Source organism: Lucilia sericata, unplaced genomic scaffold, assembly GCF_015586225.1.
Source record: "Lucilia sericata isolate MDLA Ls3-8-SP2 unplaced genomic scaffold, ASM1558622v1 Contig000116F_arrow, whole genome shotgun sequence".
In the NCBI taxonomy this organism is placed as follows: domain Eukaryota; kingdom Metazoa; phylum Arthropoda; class Insecta; order Diptera; family Calliphoridae; genus Lucilia; species Lucilia sericata.
In genome coordinates this window covers 245,001-259,889 of record NW_023994148.1, presented here as the reverse complement: position 1 = coordinate 259,889, position 14,889 = coordinate 245,001, and the positions used below count along the sequence as shown (strand labels likewise).

Sequence of the window (14,889 nt, the reverse complement as noted above, 5' to 3'; positions counted from 1 at the left end):
CCTCTAAAGCAAAGAGGACGAGAGAGTGCAACATACAAATGTGAACGATTAAAGAGGGTGGATTTTGAAAGTTTACTGAATATAAACAAATAAAAAGCCGGCTATAGGATTTTCGAGAAATTACACGCAAAAAAGGAAGCAAATTTTTGACAGAAACTTAAAAAAAGGACGAACATCTGATACATACTATTTGACATTTGGCAACCACCGCAAAAAGGAAAATCAATTAAATAACATAGAACGGCTTTCAAACAAGGGGTGTACGAGCAATAAAGACGAAAAAGTATTAAAGAATACAAAAGATTTAAGAAAACTTTTTAGAAAAGGATTATAAAAGAAAAATATCTTTAAAATCAAACTTGCAATATAGTAAATTAACAGAAATTAATAAAAAATAATCAATTAAAATAAAATCCTTTTCGAAAAATAACTTAAAAGTGCAAATTACTTTCTTCAACTCATACGAAAAGTTCCAATATATTAAAAATTATTAAAGCCTAATCTGCTATGGGCATTACAGAAACACCTCAAATGGCAGTTTCCGTATGCAATAATAGTTCCAAACTAACATTGGCTTTATTTAGTGAGATTTTTAAATGTATTGAACCTGAAGTACAAATCGATTCATTTGAAGTAAGTATTTCCTTTCACTGCGCTTGTACTTTTGATGTCATCATTTAAAGTATTTTTTTCTGGTGAAATAAAAAATGTATTTTTTGTCTTCCCTTTAGGAAGAACAAGGATCTGGTCGTGGTGATAATTATACAGCCACCTTATATCGTATACATTTGACTGGACAACGAAAATGTATGGATGATGGTAAAAAACAAAAATGGGAAAAGAATTTAATCTGTAAACGTTTACCCGAAAATGTACAATTAAGAGAAGCCTATAAAAGTGATAAACTATTTAGGTAAGTGAACAGTAAAGGGTTAAGGAGAAGTATAAATGGAATGATATGAAAACAATTAGATATTAATTAACTAGAATCATTAAAATTAATTCTTAAAAAATATTTTTTTTCAGAAACGAAGTAGAATTTTATACCGCCATAATGCCAGAATTATTAAAATTTCAAGCCACCAAAACTGATGAAGTGTTTAAAGCAATACCCAAATGTTTTTATGCACGACCTGATCTATTAATAATGGGTAAGCAGAAGTCAAAAACTAAAATACTCATTTCCTTCTCTCTTACTAATGATTACAATGATTTCAGAGGACCTACGAATACGAGGTTTTGAAATGCCCGATCGCAAACAGGGTTTAACTGTGGATGAAACGCACATGGTATTGAAACAAGTAGCACAATTTCATGCTTTAAGTTTATCCTATAAATTTGAAAATCCTAAAGAAATGGAAAAATTAAGAAAAACTACTGAAGAGGCATTGTTTAGCAATGATAATGCTAGTTGGTATAAAAATTACTATGAGACCCTGACAAAGAATGCCATAAAAATGGTAAGTGTTTGAAAAGAACTTGCACAATAGAAAGTTTTAAAAATAATTTATACTCTTCCCAAGGTTTCTGATGTTTTGCCTGAAGATTCCAAATATTTGCAACTTTTTAAAGAATTTGCTGAAACTTCCACCTTTTTCTCACGTATGGTGCGTTTGGTTAGTGAAGAGTCGGCTTTGACGGCTTTTTGTCATGGTGATTGCTGGGCAAATAACTTTTTATATCGTTATGAAAAGATGCCCAATGGTGAAAAGAAAGTTTTGGAGGTTAGTTTTGAATATATTACACAAACATTTAATTTTAATGCAAAACTATATATGTTTTCTAGGTTTGTTTAGTGGATTTCCAATTGATACGTTATAGTTCCATAGCCTTAGATGTGGCAAACTTATTATTCTGTTGTACTAGTAAATCTATGAGAGATGCACATTTGGAAGATTTTATAAAACTATATACAATGGAATTATTTAGATGGTTGGAAACATTATGTAATCGTATACCAGATTTTTGCAATAGCGTTGAGAAGTTGGAGCAAATGTAAGTTCAAGAAAAAATAAGCAACGAAAACTATACTACTATCAATATAATTTCCAATCTCTATCTTTATTTTAGTTTCCGACAAGAACTAAAAACTTATGGACGTTTTGCTTTGGGTCTATCTTTAGATATTATACCCATTAGCACATGTTCTTCGGAGGATGCACCCGATATGTATGATCATCATTATGATGATTCTACGTTAAAATGTGAATATGGTGCTCCCGAATTAAATTTTCCGCCCAACGATTTGTGTCGCCAAAAAATGTCCGAAATTGTTATAGACATGGTTGATAATGGTATGCTCTAAACTAAATATTAAGAAATTGTACTGCTCTCGCTTTATCTCTTAAAATTAAATGAAAAAAAATAGATTTTGGAGGAGATAAAATAAAACAAGTATTTGAAATTTCTTTAAACTAATAATTCCTTAGACAAAAATAGAATTAAATTAACAAAAATCATTATGGACATAAAAAAGTATTTACTGAGTATTATTTATAAATTACTATTTAAAATTTTTCTTATTATCCAAAAAAGAAATTTATTAAAATAGATTATTCGTTGGTACATCTTGGATCTAAAATTTGTTTTATATATGAGCAAATACATTTTCTTAATATTACTTAACGTATATGTAAGTGTCCTACGAAATAAAAGCTAATAATTTCTAATTTAAAATTAGCAAAAGTAAAATAGTTGTTCAGTTGCTCAAAAAAAAATATGTGGAGGCCAAAAATTTAACTTTAAACTATATAAATATTGATAACAATAAATGTACATAATTAAGGTTAATATATTTTTCTTGAAACCTTTCTAACTATTGTTGGGGTCGGGTCATAAAAAACAATAAATTTTTATATATATTCAAGACCTTAACGAACACAATTTCCTTATATAGAAAAGAATAAATTTCAACCATATTTTTAGTATCATTGATATGTTTAAATTTGTAACTTAAGAATTTTTTTCTTTTTATTTCATTCTACCCGCAATTTGTTTAAATTTTCAAATTGCTGGGAGAAATGTTTGATATACCAACTAAAATAGTAAAGTGAATGTATGTATATGTTTTACTAGAAGAATGAAAATTATAGTAATTAATAAAAATTTTCGATGAAACACTTTTTAAAATACATTTTTTTAATTTACATATTTTCGATCTTTTAGTTACTATTACTTATGTGACAAATTTAGCCACAAAATGATAACATTTTATTATAATACAAAAGATGTTCGTTCTTCTATAAATGTTAAAAAAAGTAAAATATAAATTACAATTTAAATATCTTTATACAGACAATAAATTTGTAATTTATATAGCCAAAAGATTTAAAAATAATAAACTATTAATAAAAAAGCATAAATACCTTATAAGAGTTTTATTTTCATTTCATAACAGTACTTAATAATCGGCCTTTGCTGTCCAGGAAGATTTGGTAGCAGGAATTTCCTTATCACAGTTATTGCGCAAAAATCTTAGACCAGCTTCAATAGATTTTTCCAGTTCATAAGATGTTTTGGGTTTTTTATTGTGTGAGGGTAAATGAAAATCTTCCAAATTGGAGGGTGGAGGTATACATACACCCGTCTTGGAGGTGCTAGGAGAGTCTTCTTCTGGTGTTTGTGTTGTTTCAGCATAACTACGTCTTTTAAATGTTTTAGATTTCTTTGAGCTTTGATACTTAGAGAAACCAGTATCAATTTCGGCAGGTGGTACATTATTGTAGTTTGTGTTTGGGTATATGTTTGATGCACTCTTGAAATTTGTACGTTTTAAAGGCTTATCCTGAGCTGGTGGTGGTGGTGCAAATTCGTTTATACGTTCATTACGTTTATATTCATTCCATTGTTCTTGGGTCATGGGTTCTTTTTCGGGTTTATATTGCCACTCCTCTTCTGCCTCCTGCGTATTGTTGGCATGTTGTGGTGCTACTCCTTCTTTTTCTTTGTCCCAAGGCCGTATATGATTCTGACGTTCCCTTTCGCGTTCCTCTTCTTCTTTAAGTTTCTTCTTTTCAAGTTTTTCTGCTTTCTTGCGTGCTTTGCGTTCTTCTTTGGTTTCTGCAGGCTTATCTTCTGTATGTTCTTTCTTTTCACTTTCTTCGTCTTTTTCCAACGGTGGCAAACCTAATCTAGCTCTTTGCCTATTTTTTGCTGCCAACACTCTTTCCGCTATTATTTTCTCCCTTTGTTCTTTTAAAGCTTCTCGGCGTTTTTGTTCTTCTAGGGTTTGTTGTCTCGCCTTTTCCAATTCTCTTTGCTGTTTCTTACGCTCTTCCTCATCGGTGGAGAAGGCATAATAGCCTACACCATGCTGTCTCGCTTCATCGAAAAACACATCTTGATAATGTACATCGGTTTTTTCCAAATTTTCCTGTTCTTTGCGTTCCCAATTGACTTTTTGTTCCTCAAGCTTTGACATAGTAGAAAGACCATCATTGAATACTGAAGGTGGTGGCAGAGGTCCTATCATATCGTCATCATTGTCTTCGCTCTCTTCCTGCAGTGATTTATTACCTACAGTATCTATCATCCAATTAGCTTTGGTTTGATCCAATCTTTCTGGCATACTGGCGGCCAATTGTTCATCTTTTCTTTTGGCTTCCGCTAAATCACGTTTCAAACAGGTACGAGTTCTACCCAAACAATCAGTATATTCTACCCATTCATCGTCGGTATCATGATCACTATCGCTACTATCATCACTACAGCTATAAGGTGTCTCTAAACTTGTTGGAGCTTGAGGTGCATCCTCTTGTTTCTTTTTATTAAACATAACTAGACAATTATCATCGGAATTTAATTTTCCTCCTGATTTTTGCATGCGTTCATAAAATTTTGCTTTTGCTTCCAAAACTTTTTGAGATTTTTCCAGCAAAACCGAATCCTCATGCTCATAGACGGTGGCTTCCTTGTGATTTTCTATTTCTTTAACACGTTTCTTTTTATCCTTTTTCTTTGAAGTGATGGTGTCGTCATAATCAATTGCTGATTGGTTTTGTTGCTTATGAGAGGTGTATTCTTCCTGTTTTTTACTGCTGGACGTTGCACTTTGGGCCACTTTTGCTTTGTTCACTTCGGCCTGTTTGCGCAACAATTCTGCTTTTAAACTAAGCAGCGAGGAAAGATTCACATTTATAACTTTATTCGGATCATTCATGTTTGTTTATTTATTAATTATTCCTTATTTTATTATTAAAAAGGAAATTAAACGTTTGCCACCAAAAAACACAAAAACCAAAACAAATTTGTTTTTTTTAAACAGCTGTTTTAATAATAGTGAAGGTACCTTGGCGATAACTTTACACTAAGGTAAACAAATATTTAACGAAAACTTACATTTTATATAGAAAATTTATCGACAAAAATATCTGTTTTGAAGTTTCTGAAGAAAATTTTCATTAATTTAAATTATCTATAAATTTCCATAGCAATTTTCTAATAACATGAATATTTTACGGAAAATTTTTCGATAACATTAATTTTCTATAGACAATTTTTCGATAACAAATTTTTTATAGACAATTTTTCGATAACATAAATTTTCTATAGAACATTTTTCGATAACATGAATTTTCTATAGAAAATTGTACGATAACTTGAATTTTCTATAGAACATTTTTCGATAACATGAATTTTCTATAGAAAATTTTTCGATAACTTGAATTTTCTATAGAAAATTTTTCGTTACTTGAATTTTCTATAGAAAATTTTTCGATAACTTGAATTTTCTATAGAAAATTTTTCGATAACTTGAATTTTCTATAGAAAATTTTTCGATAACTTGAATTTTCTATAGAAAATTTTTCGATAACTTGAATTTTCTATAGAAAATTTTTCGATAACTTGAATTTTCTATAGAAAATTTTTCGATAACTTGAATTTTCTATAGAAAATTTTTCGATAACTTGAATTTTCTATAGAAAATTTTTCGTTAACTTGAATTTTCTATAGAAAATTTTTCGTTACTTGAATTTTCTATAGAAAATTTTTCGATAACTTGAATTTTCTATAGAAAATTTTTCGATAACTTGAATTTTCTATAGAAAATTTTTCGATAACTTGAATTTTCTATAGAAAATTTTTCGATAACTTGAATTTTCTATAGAAAATTTTTCGAAAACTAGAATTTTCTATAGAAAATTTTTCGATAACTAGAATTTTCTATAGAAAATTTTTCGATAACTAGAATTTTCTATAGAAAATTTTTCGATAACTAGAATTTTCTATAGAAAATTTTTCGATAACTAGAATTTTCTATAGAAAATTTTTCGATAACTAGAATTTTCTATAGAAAATTTTTCGATAACTTGAATTTTCTATAGAAAATTTTTCGATAACTTGAATTTTCTATAGAAAATTTTTCGTTACTTGAATTTTCTATAGAAAATTTTTCGATAACTTGAATTTTCTATAGAAAATTGTTCGATAATTTGAATCTTCTATAGAAAATTGTTCGATAATTGAATTTTCAATAGAAAATTGTTCGATAATTTAATTTTCAATAGAAAATTGTTCGATAATTGAATTTTCAATAGAAAATTGTTCGATAATTGAATTTTCAACAGAAAATTGTTCGATAATTGAATTTTCAATAGTAAATTGTTCGATAAATGAATTTTCTATGGAAAATTTTTCGATAACTTGAATTTTATATGGAAAATTGTTCGATAACTTGAATTTTCTATAGAAAATTTATCGATAACTTGAATTTTCTATAGAAAATTTATCGATAACTTGAATTTTCTATAGAAAATTTATCGATAACTTGAATTTTCTATAGAAAATTTATCGATAACTTGAATTTTCTATTGAATATTTTTCGATAACTTCTATAAAATTTTTTTCGATAACATGAATTTTCTATAGAAAATTTAACGATTGAACGATAAATTGCAAAAATTTTCAATAACTTGAATTTACTATGAAAATTTTTTCGATAAATTGATACATGAAATATCTTTTCCGATTTATCGAAAAATTTAAGTTTATATAGGAAAAGTCGACTTTTTATAAAAACCAAAAAGTTGTCATCTTCTTTCAGATATACAACCCTGTACTGTTGTTATCTTTTTTTCTGATTTGCCAATTTCTTTGACAGCTGACATTTTTCGTTTTTTGTGTAGCATTTGGAGAATAAATTTTGTTCTGATTAAAAGGGATGGTATTTTTTATAATTAATTAAAATTAATACTTATTTTTTATATATATTATTAAAAAAAACTACAAAAACAAAATATCATACACCCTAAAAAGCCATAATTACAAAAAAGTGAAAATAACATAAAAACGTAAACGAAATTAACAAAAACGAAAAAAAAAACAACAAAGAACATAAGGAACAAAAATCAATATTTTATAAAATCAAAGGAAAAAACAAAAAAATTCACAAAATACTATAGCAAATTGAAAGAAAAAAAACACAAAGAAAACATATAAAGATTAGTTTGTTTGGTGAATAATAAATATTATTATTTAATTTACAAGGCCATTGCAAAAAAGCGTTCATAAACAGCAGAAAAAAAGTGTAAAAATGTCTACAGCGGAAGCACCTCTGGTGCAATTGGAAGATGTTGATCTTATGAACCACTATAGTGATGATGATACAACCGAAAAATCAACAGCAAACAAGCAACAATTAACCACCGAAGTTGAGGTAAGACTTAAAATGATAAGAAGAAAATTTCATCGTCAGATTTTGGTTGGCATTCTAATTAGTTTATGAATATTTTGGTGATAGGGAAGTATGTTGGGATAAACATTGTCAGTGTTGTTTTCAATGATTTAAGCTTTAAAATATGATAACAAGGTGATAGAGAATTTTTCTTACAGCGTGAACTTTGAGCAGTAGTGGTAAATTTAAAAATAAGAAATCTGTTTTGCTTTAATTTAATTTTCAAGATGAGTGGATTAGTTTCCCCAAACCAGATCATACAAAACAAATTTTTGATAACGTAAATTTGTACAGAAAATGTTTCGATAACTAAAATTTACTAATAAAATATCCATAATTTTATTTTTCCATTAAAAATTTTTCGATGGTTGCACTTTTTTGAAAATTTTTCGATAACTTGAATTTTCTATAGAAAAATTTCTTAGGAAACTTATCGATAACTTCAATTTTCTATAGACAATGTATCGATATCTTCAATTTTCTAAAGAAATTTTTAAAAACTTTATTTTTTTTAGAGAAAATTTTATCGATATCTTCAATTTTCTTAGATAATTTATCGATATCTTAAATTTTCTTAGGATATTTATCGATAACTTAAAATTTTCTATAGACAATTTATCGATATCTTCAATTCTGAAAAGAAAATTTTTATATAACTTCAATTTTCTATAGAAAATTTATCGATAACTTCAATTTTCTCTAGACAATTTATCGATATCTTCAATTTTGAAAAGAAATTTTATGGATTTCTTAATTTTTTTCATAGAGAATTTATCTATAACTTGAAAATTTGGCGATAATTTGAATTTTTAATTAAAATTAACCGATAACTTTTATTTTCTTTGGAAAATTTTTCGATATCTAAAATTTTCTATAATACGATTTATTTAAAGAAAAATTTTCGATAACTTGAATTTTCTATAGAAAATTTATTAATAATTTTCGATAACAAATACTTTTTCAATCTATTCTTTCGGTTAACTTAAAAAATCATAATATTAAACATTAGTCCAACATTCATTCCATAATTATATCTCTGCCAGAGTCAATAAAGTTCATTGTTTATTAATTAAAAATATTGTTTTTGCAATTTCTATTTTTATTTAACTTTTTGTTATTGTTAATTATTAATGTTCCTTTTTATGATTTGTTTTCTTTGTACTTCTTCCAATAGATAAACACTATTGGTCTCAACAAAAAGAAACGTAGAAAACCAAAGAATAACAGACAACAGGAACAAATGCTCTTATCATTAAAAGACGACGACGACGATGATGTCGACGACGACGCAGATGATGATGATGATGAAGAAGATAATAATGAAGTAGTGGGTGTTTCGAACAACAACATTAACATTGATGCAGCAGTGCAACAAACTGTTTTAGCATTTGAGGAACATGATTTTTTTGGCACCCACAACAATCAGTTATTAACAGAACCTACCTTTACACACAATGGTCATGTAAATACACAAACAACAGCAACAACTACAAATGGGAAACAACCTGCAAATGTAGCGATAGCAACTACCACGACTAGTACACCGACAAAAACAACGTCATTGCTTTTAAATACTCACGATACTAGTTTATTAACATCTCATTCACTGAGTAATGGCGGTGGTATTGGTGGTGTTGGGGGCAGTGGATGCGACAACGATGTGAAAACAAATATAGATGATATTATTGAAAGTAGCAGTAGTAGCAATAAGACCTCAAACAGTCAACAGCATTATACTAGTAGTAATTCTCCACGTTCAACCGCCGGTAATAGTCATACAAATTCACCTGCGTCTAGACGTCAACAAAATTACGCCACAGCCTCTTCTTCAGCAAACAATCCACATATAACAGCAGCAGCAACAACAACAACAAGTTCGGTACCAAGATTATTTAGCAGTAACATTTTACCATCGCATTTACGTCAGGATTCGTATCATGATGATACTGATGAAATTTGTTTAGTTCCTGAAGTGGACTTTGAGTGTTCAAGTATTATGGATCATAGCGGAGATAACAGGGAATCCCAACCATTGTTGGGTGGTGGTGGCGCTGGTGGCAGTGCGGGTAGTAGGGATCATTTTGATATGGCCTGTAATACATTTATGGGTAAGTTTTTCTTTTTATTTTCAATTTAATTTATTTAAAAAGTTTACATTTATTTAAAAGCAGAGAAACCATAAAAATGCATGGTATATTTATTTCTTTCTTATCTGCTCATAGTTAGGTACATGTGTTTTTGTTGACTGTGTTATTGTTTTTAGATTTTATTAGTATGTCAACAATTAATGCTTTTGTCTATAACGCATTTTTGTTTCTTCTTCTATATGTTGCTATAGAAACCATAGAATCTCATAGAGATAAAAGCAGATTTTGAGAGCAAATTAAATTGTTTAAATTATTGTGTTATCTTCTTTTTATATAAAAAAAAATCATAAAAATGTTTAAAGTTTACCTATACGTTGAGTTTTTTCTGTAAAATATAATTTGTCTTTAACTGTAATGTTCTATAGAAAAATTTATTGATTTTATTAAATTTCTGCAGAAAATTTTTCGATAACTTGAATTTTCTATAGAAAATTTATCTATGAATTTTGTAAAGAAAATTTGTTGATAAAATTAATTTTCTATAGCACATTTTTCGATAACTTGAATATTCAATAGAAAAATTTTCGATAAATGAATTTTCTATAGAATATTTTTCGATAACTTGAATTTTCTATAGAAAATTTTTCGATAACTTGAATTTTCTATAGAAAATTTTTCAATAACTTGAATTTTCTATAGAAAATTTTTCGATAACTTGAATTTTCTATAGAAAATTTTTCGATAACTTGAATTTTCTATAGAAAATTTTTCGATAACTTGAATTTTCTATAGAAAATTATTTGATAACTTGAATTTTCTATAGAAAATTATTTGATAACTTGAATTTTATAGAAAAGTTATCGATAACTAAAATATCTATCTATCTATCTATCTATCTATATATATATATATATATATCTATCTATCTATATACCTATCTATCTATCTATCTATCTATCTATCTATCTATCTATCTATCTATCTATCTATCTATCTATCTATCTATCTATCTATCTATCTATCTATCTATCTATCTACCTATCTATCTATCTATCTATCTATCTATCTATCTATCTATCTATCTATCTATCTATCTATATATATATATATATATATATCTATCTATCTACCTATATATCTACCTATCTATCTATCTATCTACCTATCTATCTATCTATCTATCTATCTATCTATCTATCTATCTATCTATCTATCTATCTATCTATCTATCTATCTATCTATCTATCTATCTATCTATCTATCTATCTATCTATCTATCTATCTATCTATCTATCTATCTATCTATCTATCTATCTATCTATCTATCTATCTATCTATCTATCTATCTATCTATCTATCTATCTATCTATCTATCTATCTATCTATCTATCTATCTATCTATCTATCTATCTATCTATCTATCTATCTATCTATCTTCTATCTATCTATCTATCTATCTATCTATCTATCTATCTATCTATCTATCTATCTATCTATCTATCTATCTATCTATCTATCTATCTATCTATCTGTCTATCTATCTATCTGTCTATCTATCTATCTATCTATCTATCTATCTATCTATCTATCTATCTATCTATCTATCTATCTATCTATCTATCTATCTATCTATCTATCTATCTATCTATCTATCTATCTATCTATCTATATATCTATCTATCTATACAAAACGAGCAGGCAAATTAATAGATTCAGAATTTTTCAATATTTGTATGGATTTTTTATTTAAATTATTTCTTCTATTCTCTAATGAAAACCGCAATTTTGATAAAAATAATGTAAATTTATTTTCTAATCTACAAAAAATTGCAAACAATTATAACTCTTTATATACATATGTACAATATTAATAATAAAAAATATAAATATATTATGGCATTATTTGTAAAATTACATTTGTTTGTTTAACAACGCAAAAACAATGAAATTTTATTATGAAATTCTTATCAATGTATGGCATTATTGGCAAACTAACTAATGACTGACTGACTCACTTATCATTTCGTATTTCCATACATATGTATATAAATATAAAAAATGTTTTATTATTTGCATATAAAAGAAAAAATTGTAACGCCCGAGCAGGGACTTGAACCCTGGACCGTTGGATTAAAAGTCCAACGCTCTACTGACTGAGCTACCCGGGCATATTATGATCTAAGGACAAAATATAACAAGTGTCAAGAGGTGCTTTTTGAATTACAGAATTCTCGTGACAAATGCTACTCTGTAACCACAAATTGCTAGTTAAGGGTTGCAATTAATGTTACAAAATTATGTTAAAAGCTTTAAATGGAAGAAAAAGCTTTTTTGGACAGGATATGTGGGATGAGGCCAAGTGTTGTTATAAAAGATAAATTTGTAATTACAAACTAACTTTTAATTTTTATTGGCTTTTTACTAATTTTAAAACATTCCCCTCAGCAACTTGTTCGTAAATAACAACCATAGAAATTACTTTTTAAAATTTAACTTTAATTTGCATTCATTCAAATGAATGAGTCATTTAAGAATGGAATGAATAGCTTTCTGCTAAAAAACCATTTGTTTTTTACTATAAGTTACGTTTACGTGTACGGCTTTAAATTTAAATAAAATTAACTCAATGTTTAGCAACAATAGTTGTCATATTGTTTTACATTTTTTTTTAGGAAATTTAAAAATAATTATCAAAATTTCTAGTTTGTTTTGTTAAATTTTGAATTTCTAAATAAACTGCATAAAAATTTAAAATTCTTGTAAAATTATAAAACAAAAACTCTTTGCTTAATTCGCAAAGCTAAGAGTAAATGAGCGAAATTTCTCTACAAGTTTTACCAAATCCTCAACGTTTAGACAATTTCCTTCCCAACGAAAATCGAGAAACTATTTATGATTGTAATTGTAATGAGAAAAACTGCTTTCAAAACACCAGTGATGATGAAGATATTGAAAATTTAGATATTTTAAAAATATACGTACAAGAATCTGTTACCACTATAAACAGTTTTCTAGTTTGGGATATATTACAAGCTCAATGTCATTGCGTAAATTGTCCGCTTAAAAATTTATGTAAGTTTTAAGTTTCACTTTTAAACATTTATCGCCGCCTAGCCATATGAGTTATTTTGTTATACAAAGAACATTTTATCGCCTTAAAATGCAAATTTTACCACCAAATTTAATTGAATATATTTGGTATTTGTTATTACCACCTTAAAGAAGTTTAAGTTTTTGAAACAGTTTTAGTTTTAACTATGTCAGCCGTTAATAAACATTTACGCGATATTAGTGTTTTTTATATAAATCCCTTATTCTACGATAATTACTCGGAGGCCTTTAGTTTTAATGAAAATTTTGATTTCAAAGGTGGGTTTTTAAAGACAAGTTGTGTTCCATAACAAAAATTATTATTTTTGCTTCTAATTCAGCTATTACGACAAAAGGAAAATTGGTTTTGAAATTTAATTTTCCTAAATTTGTATCCTCCCACCTTCGTTTGTATCAAAAAACATAAAGATAATGAATGGATTGGATTTTTTGTAGTAAATATAGACTTTTCTAAAGGTCTTTGCTTTCAATTCAAGTACAATGTTAAACGTATACACAAAATTAAGTACAAATATACTTGCGGACAGTACAATATCGATAAGTGTGTTCATCGCATTTGAATGAAATGAATCAGTTTCATAAATAAAAAACTCAGAACAACAAAAATTGGAAAAAATCGAAACCTAGAGACCAATATATACATTTCCAAAAACATCAGATATCGTGTCCTAAAGATTAATGCATTATAACATCGCGTACACGCCTTTGAGTTTGATAGATTGATAGATAGATAGATAGATCGATAGATAGATGATGATATAGATAGGATAGATGATAGATAGATGATATAGATCGCTGATCGATCGATCGATAGATCGCTCGCTCGCTCGCTCGATCGATAGATAGATAGCATAGATAGCTAGATCGATCGCTATCGATAGATCGATCGATAGCTCGCTAGTCGCTCGCTCTCTCGCTCGCTCGCTCTCTCTCGCTCTCTCTCGCTAGCTAGCTCTCGCTCGCTCGCTCTCTCGCTCTCGATCGCTCGCTCTCGCTCGCTCGCCTCGCTCTCTCTCTCGCTCTCGCTCTCGCTGCTCGCTCGCTCGCTCGCTCGCTCGCTCGCTCGCTCGCTCGCTCGCTCGCTCGCTCCTCGCTCGCTCGCTCGCTCGCTCGCTCGCTCGCTCGCTCGCTCGCTCGCTCGCTCGCTCGCTCGCTCTCGCTCGCTCGCTCGCTCTCTCGCTCGCTCGCTCGCTCGCTCTCTCGCTCGCTCGCTCGCTCGCTCTCGCTCGCTCTCTCGCTCGCTCGCTCGCTCGCTCGCTCGCTCGCTCGCTCCTCGCTCGCTCGCTCGCTCGCTCGCTCGCTCGCTCGCTCGCTGCTCGCTCGCTCGCTCGCTCGCTCGCTCGCTCGCTCCCTCGCTCGCTCCTCTCTCGCTCGCTCGCTCGCTCGCTCGCTCGCTCTCTCGCTCTCTCGCTCGCTCGCTCGCTCGCTCGCTCGCTCGCTCGCTCGCTCGCTCGCTCGCTCGCGCTCGCTCGCTCGCTCGCTCGCTCGCTCGCTCGCTCGCTCGCTCGCTCGCTCGCTCGCTCGCTCGCTCGCTCGCTCGCTCGCTGCTCGCTCGCTCCTCGCTCGCTCGCTCGCTCTCGCTCGCTCGCTCGCTCGCTCGTCGCTCGCTCGCTCGCTCGCTCGCTCGCTCGCTCGCTCGCTCGCTCGCTCGCTCTCTCGCTCGCTCGCTCGCTCGCTCGCTCGCTCTCTCGCTCGCTCGCTCGCTCGCTCGCTCGCTCTCGCTCGCTCGCTCGCTCGCTCGCTCGCTCTCTCTCGCTCCCTCGCTCGCTCGCTCCTCGCTCGCTCGCTCGCTCGCTCGCTCTCTCTCTCTCTCTCGCTCGCTCGCTCTCGCTCGCTCGCTCGCTCTCTCGCTCGCTCTCGCTCGCTCCGCTCTCTCTCTCTCTCTCTCTCGCTCGCTCTCGCTCGCTCTCTCGGCTCGCTCGCTCTCGCTCTCGCTCGCTCTCTCGCTCTCGCTCTCGCTCGCTCGCTCGCTCGCTCGTCGCTCGCTCGCTCGCTCGCTCGCTCGCTGGCTCCCGCTGG

The 14,889-nt window shown here is 30.9% G+C and overlaps 3 protein-coding genes and 1 non-coding gene across 4 annotated transcripts in view; 2 read left to right on the top strand and 2 right to left on the bottom strand.

The window, feature by feature from the left end:
* Window positions 1-235: 235 nt before the first annotated feature.
* On the top strand, window positions 236-3,356 carry LOC119600545. Its single transcript, XM_037950820.1, has 7 exons — window positions 236-633; window positions 732-913; window positions 1,027-1,151; window positions 1,219-1,460; window positions 1,524-1,724; window positions 1,787-1,995; window positions 2,071-3,356. Exons 1-7 carry the CDS (start codon window positions 508-510, stop codon window positions 2,303-2,305), a joined length of 1,320 nt encoding a protein of 439 aa, XP_037806748.1. The 5' UTR covers window positions 236-507; the 3' UTR covers window positions 2,306-3,356.
* LOC119600544 (coiled-coil domain-containing protein 174) lies at window positions 3,134-5,258 on the bottom strand. The gene has a single exon (XM_037950819.1). The coding sequence runs from the start codon at window positions 5,156-5,158 to the stop codon at window positions 3,401-3,403; it is 1,758 nt and encodes a 585-aa protein (XP_037806747.1). The 5' UTR covers window positions 5,159-5,258; the 3' UTR covers window positions 3,134-3,400.
* Window positions 5,259-7,341: 2,083 nt separating this feature from the next.
* The window catches only part of LOC119600528, a 14,427-nt gene continuing 6,879 nt past the window's right edge, over window positions 7,342-14,889 (top strand). The window contains 2 exon segments of the mRNA XM_037950793.1: window positions 7,342-7,654; window positions 8,847-9,780. Of these exon segments, the coding sequence (XP_037806721.1) occupies window positions 7,532-7,654; window positions 8,847-9,780 (1,057 nt within the window). The 5' untranslated portion in view covers window positions 7,342-7,531.
* Trnak-uuu lies at window positions 11,855-11,927 on the bottom strand. Its single transcript has one exon. It is a non-coding gene; the product is annotated as a tRNA-Lys (tRNA).

Coding starts and splice junctions, on each gene's coding strand:
- LOC119600545 (XM_037950820.1), top strand. CDS start 508: ATGGGCATTACAGAAACACCTCAAATGGCAGTTTCCGTATGCAATAAT. Junction 634..731: donor TACAAATCGATTCATTTGAA/GTAAGTATTTCC, acceptor TCTTCCCTTTAG/GAAGAACAAGGATCTGGTCG. Junction 914..1,026: donor AAAAGTGATAAACTATTTAG/GTAAGTGAACAG, acceptor ATTTTTTTTCAG/AAACGAAGTAGAATTTTATA.
- LOC119600544 (XM_037950819.1), bottom strand. CDS start 5,158: ATGAATGATCCGAATAAAGTTATAAATGTGAATCTTTCCTCGCTGCTT.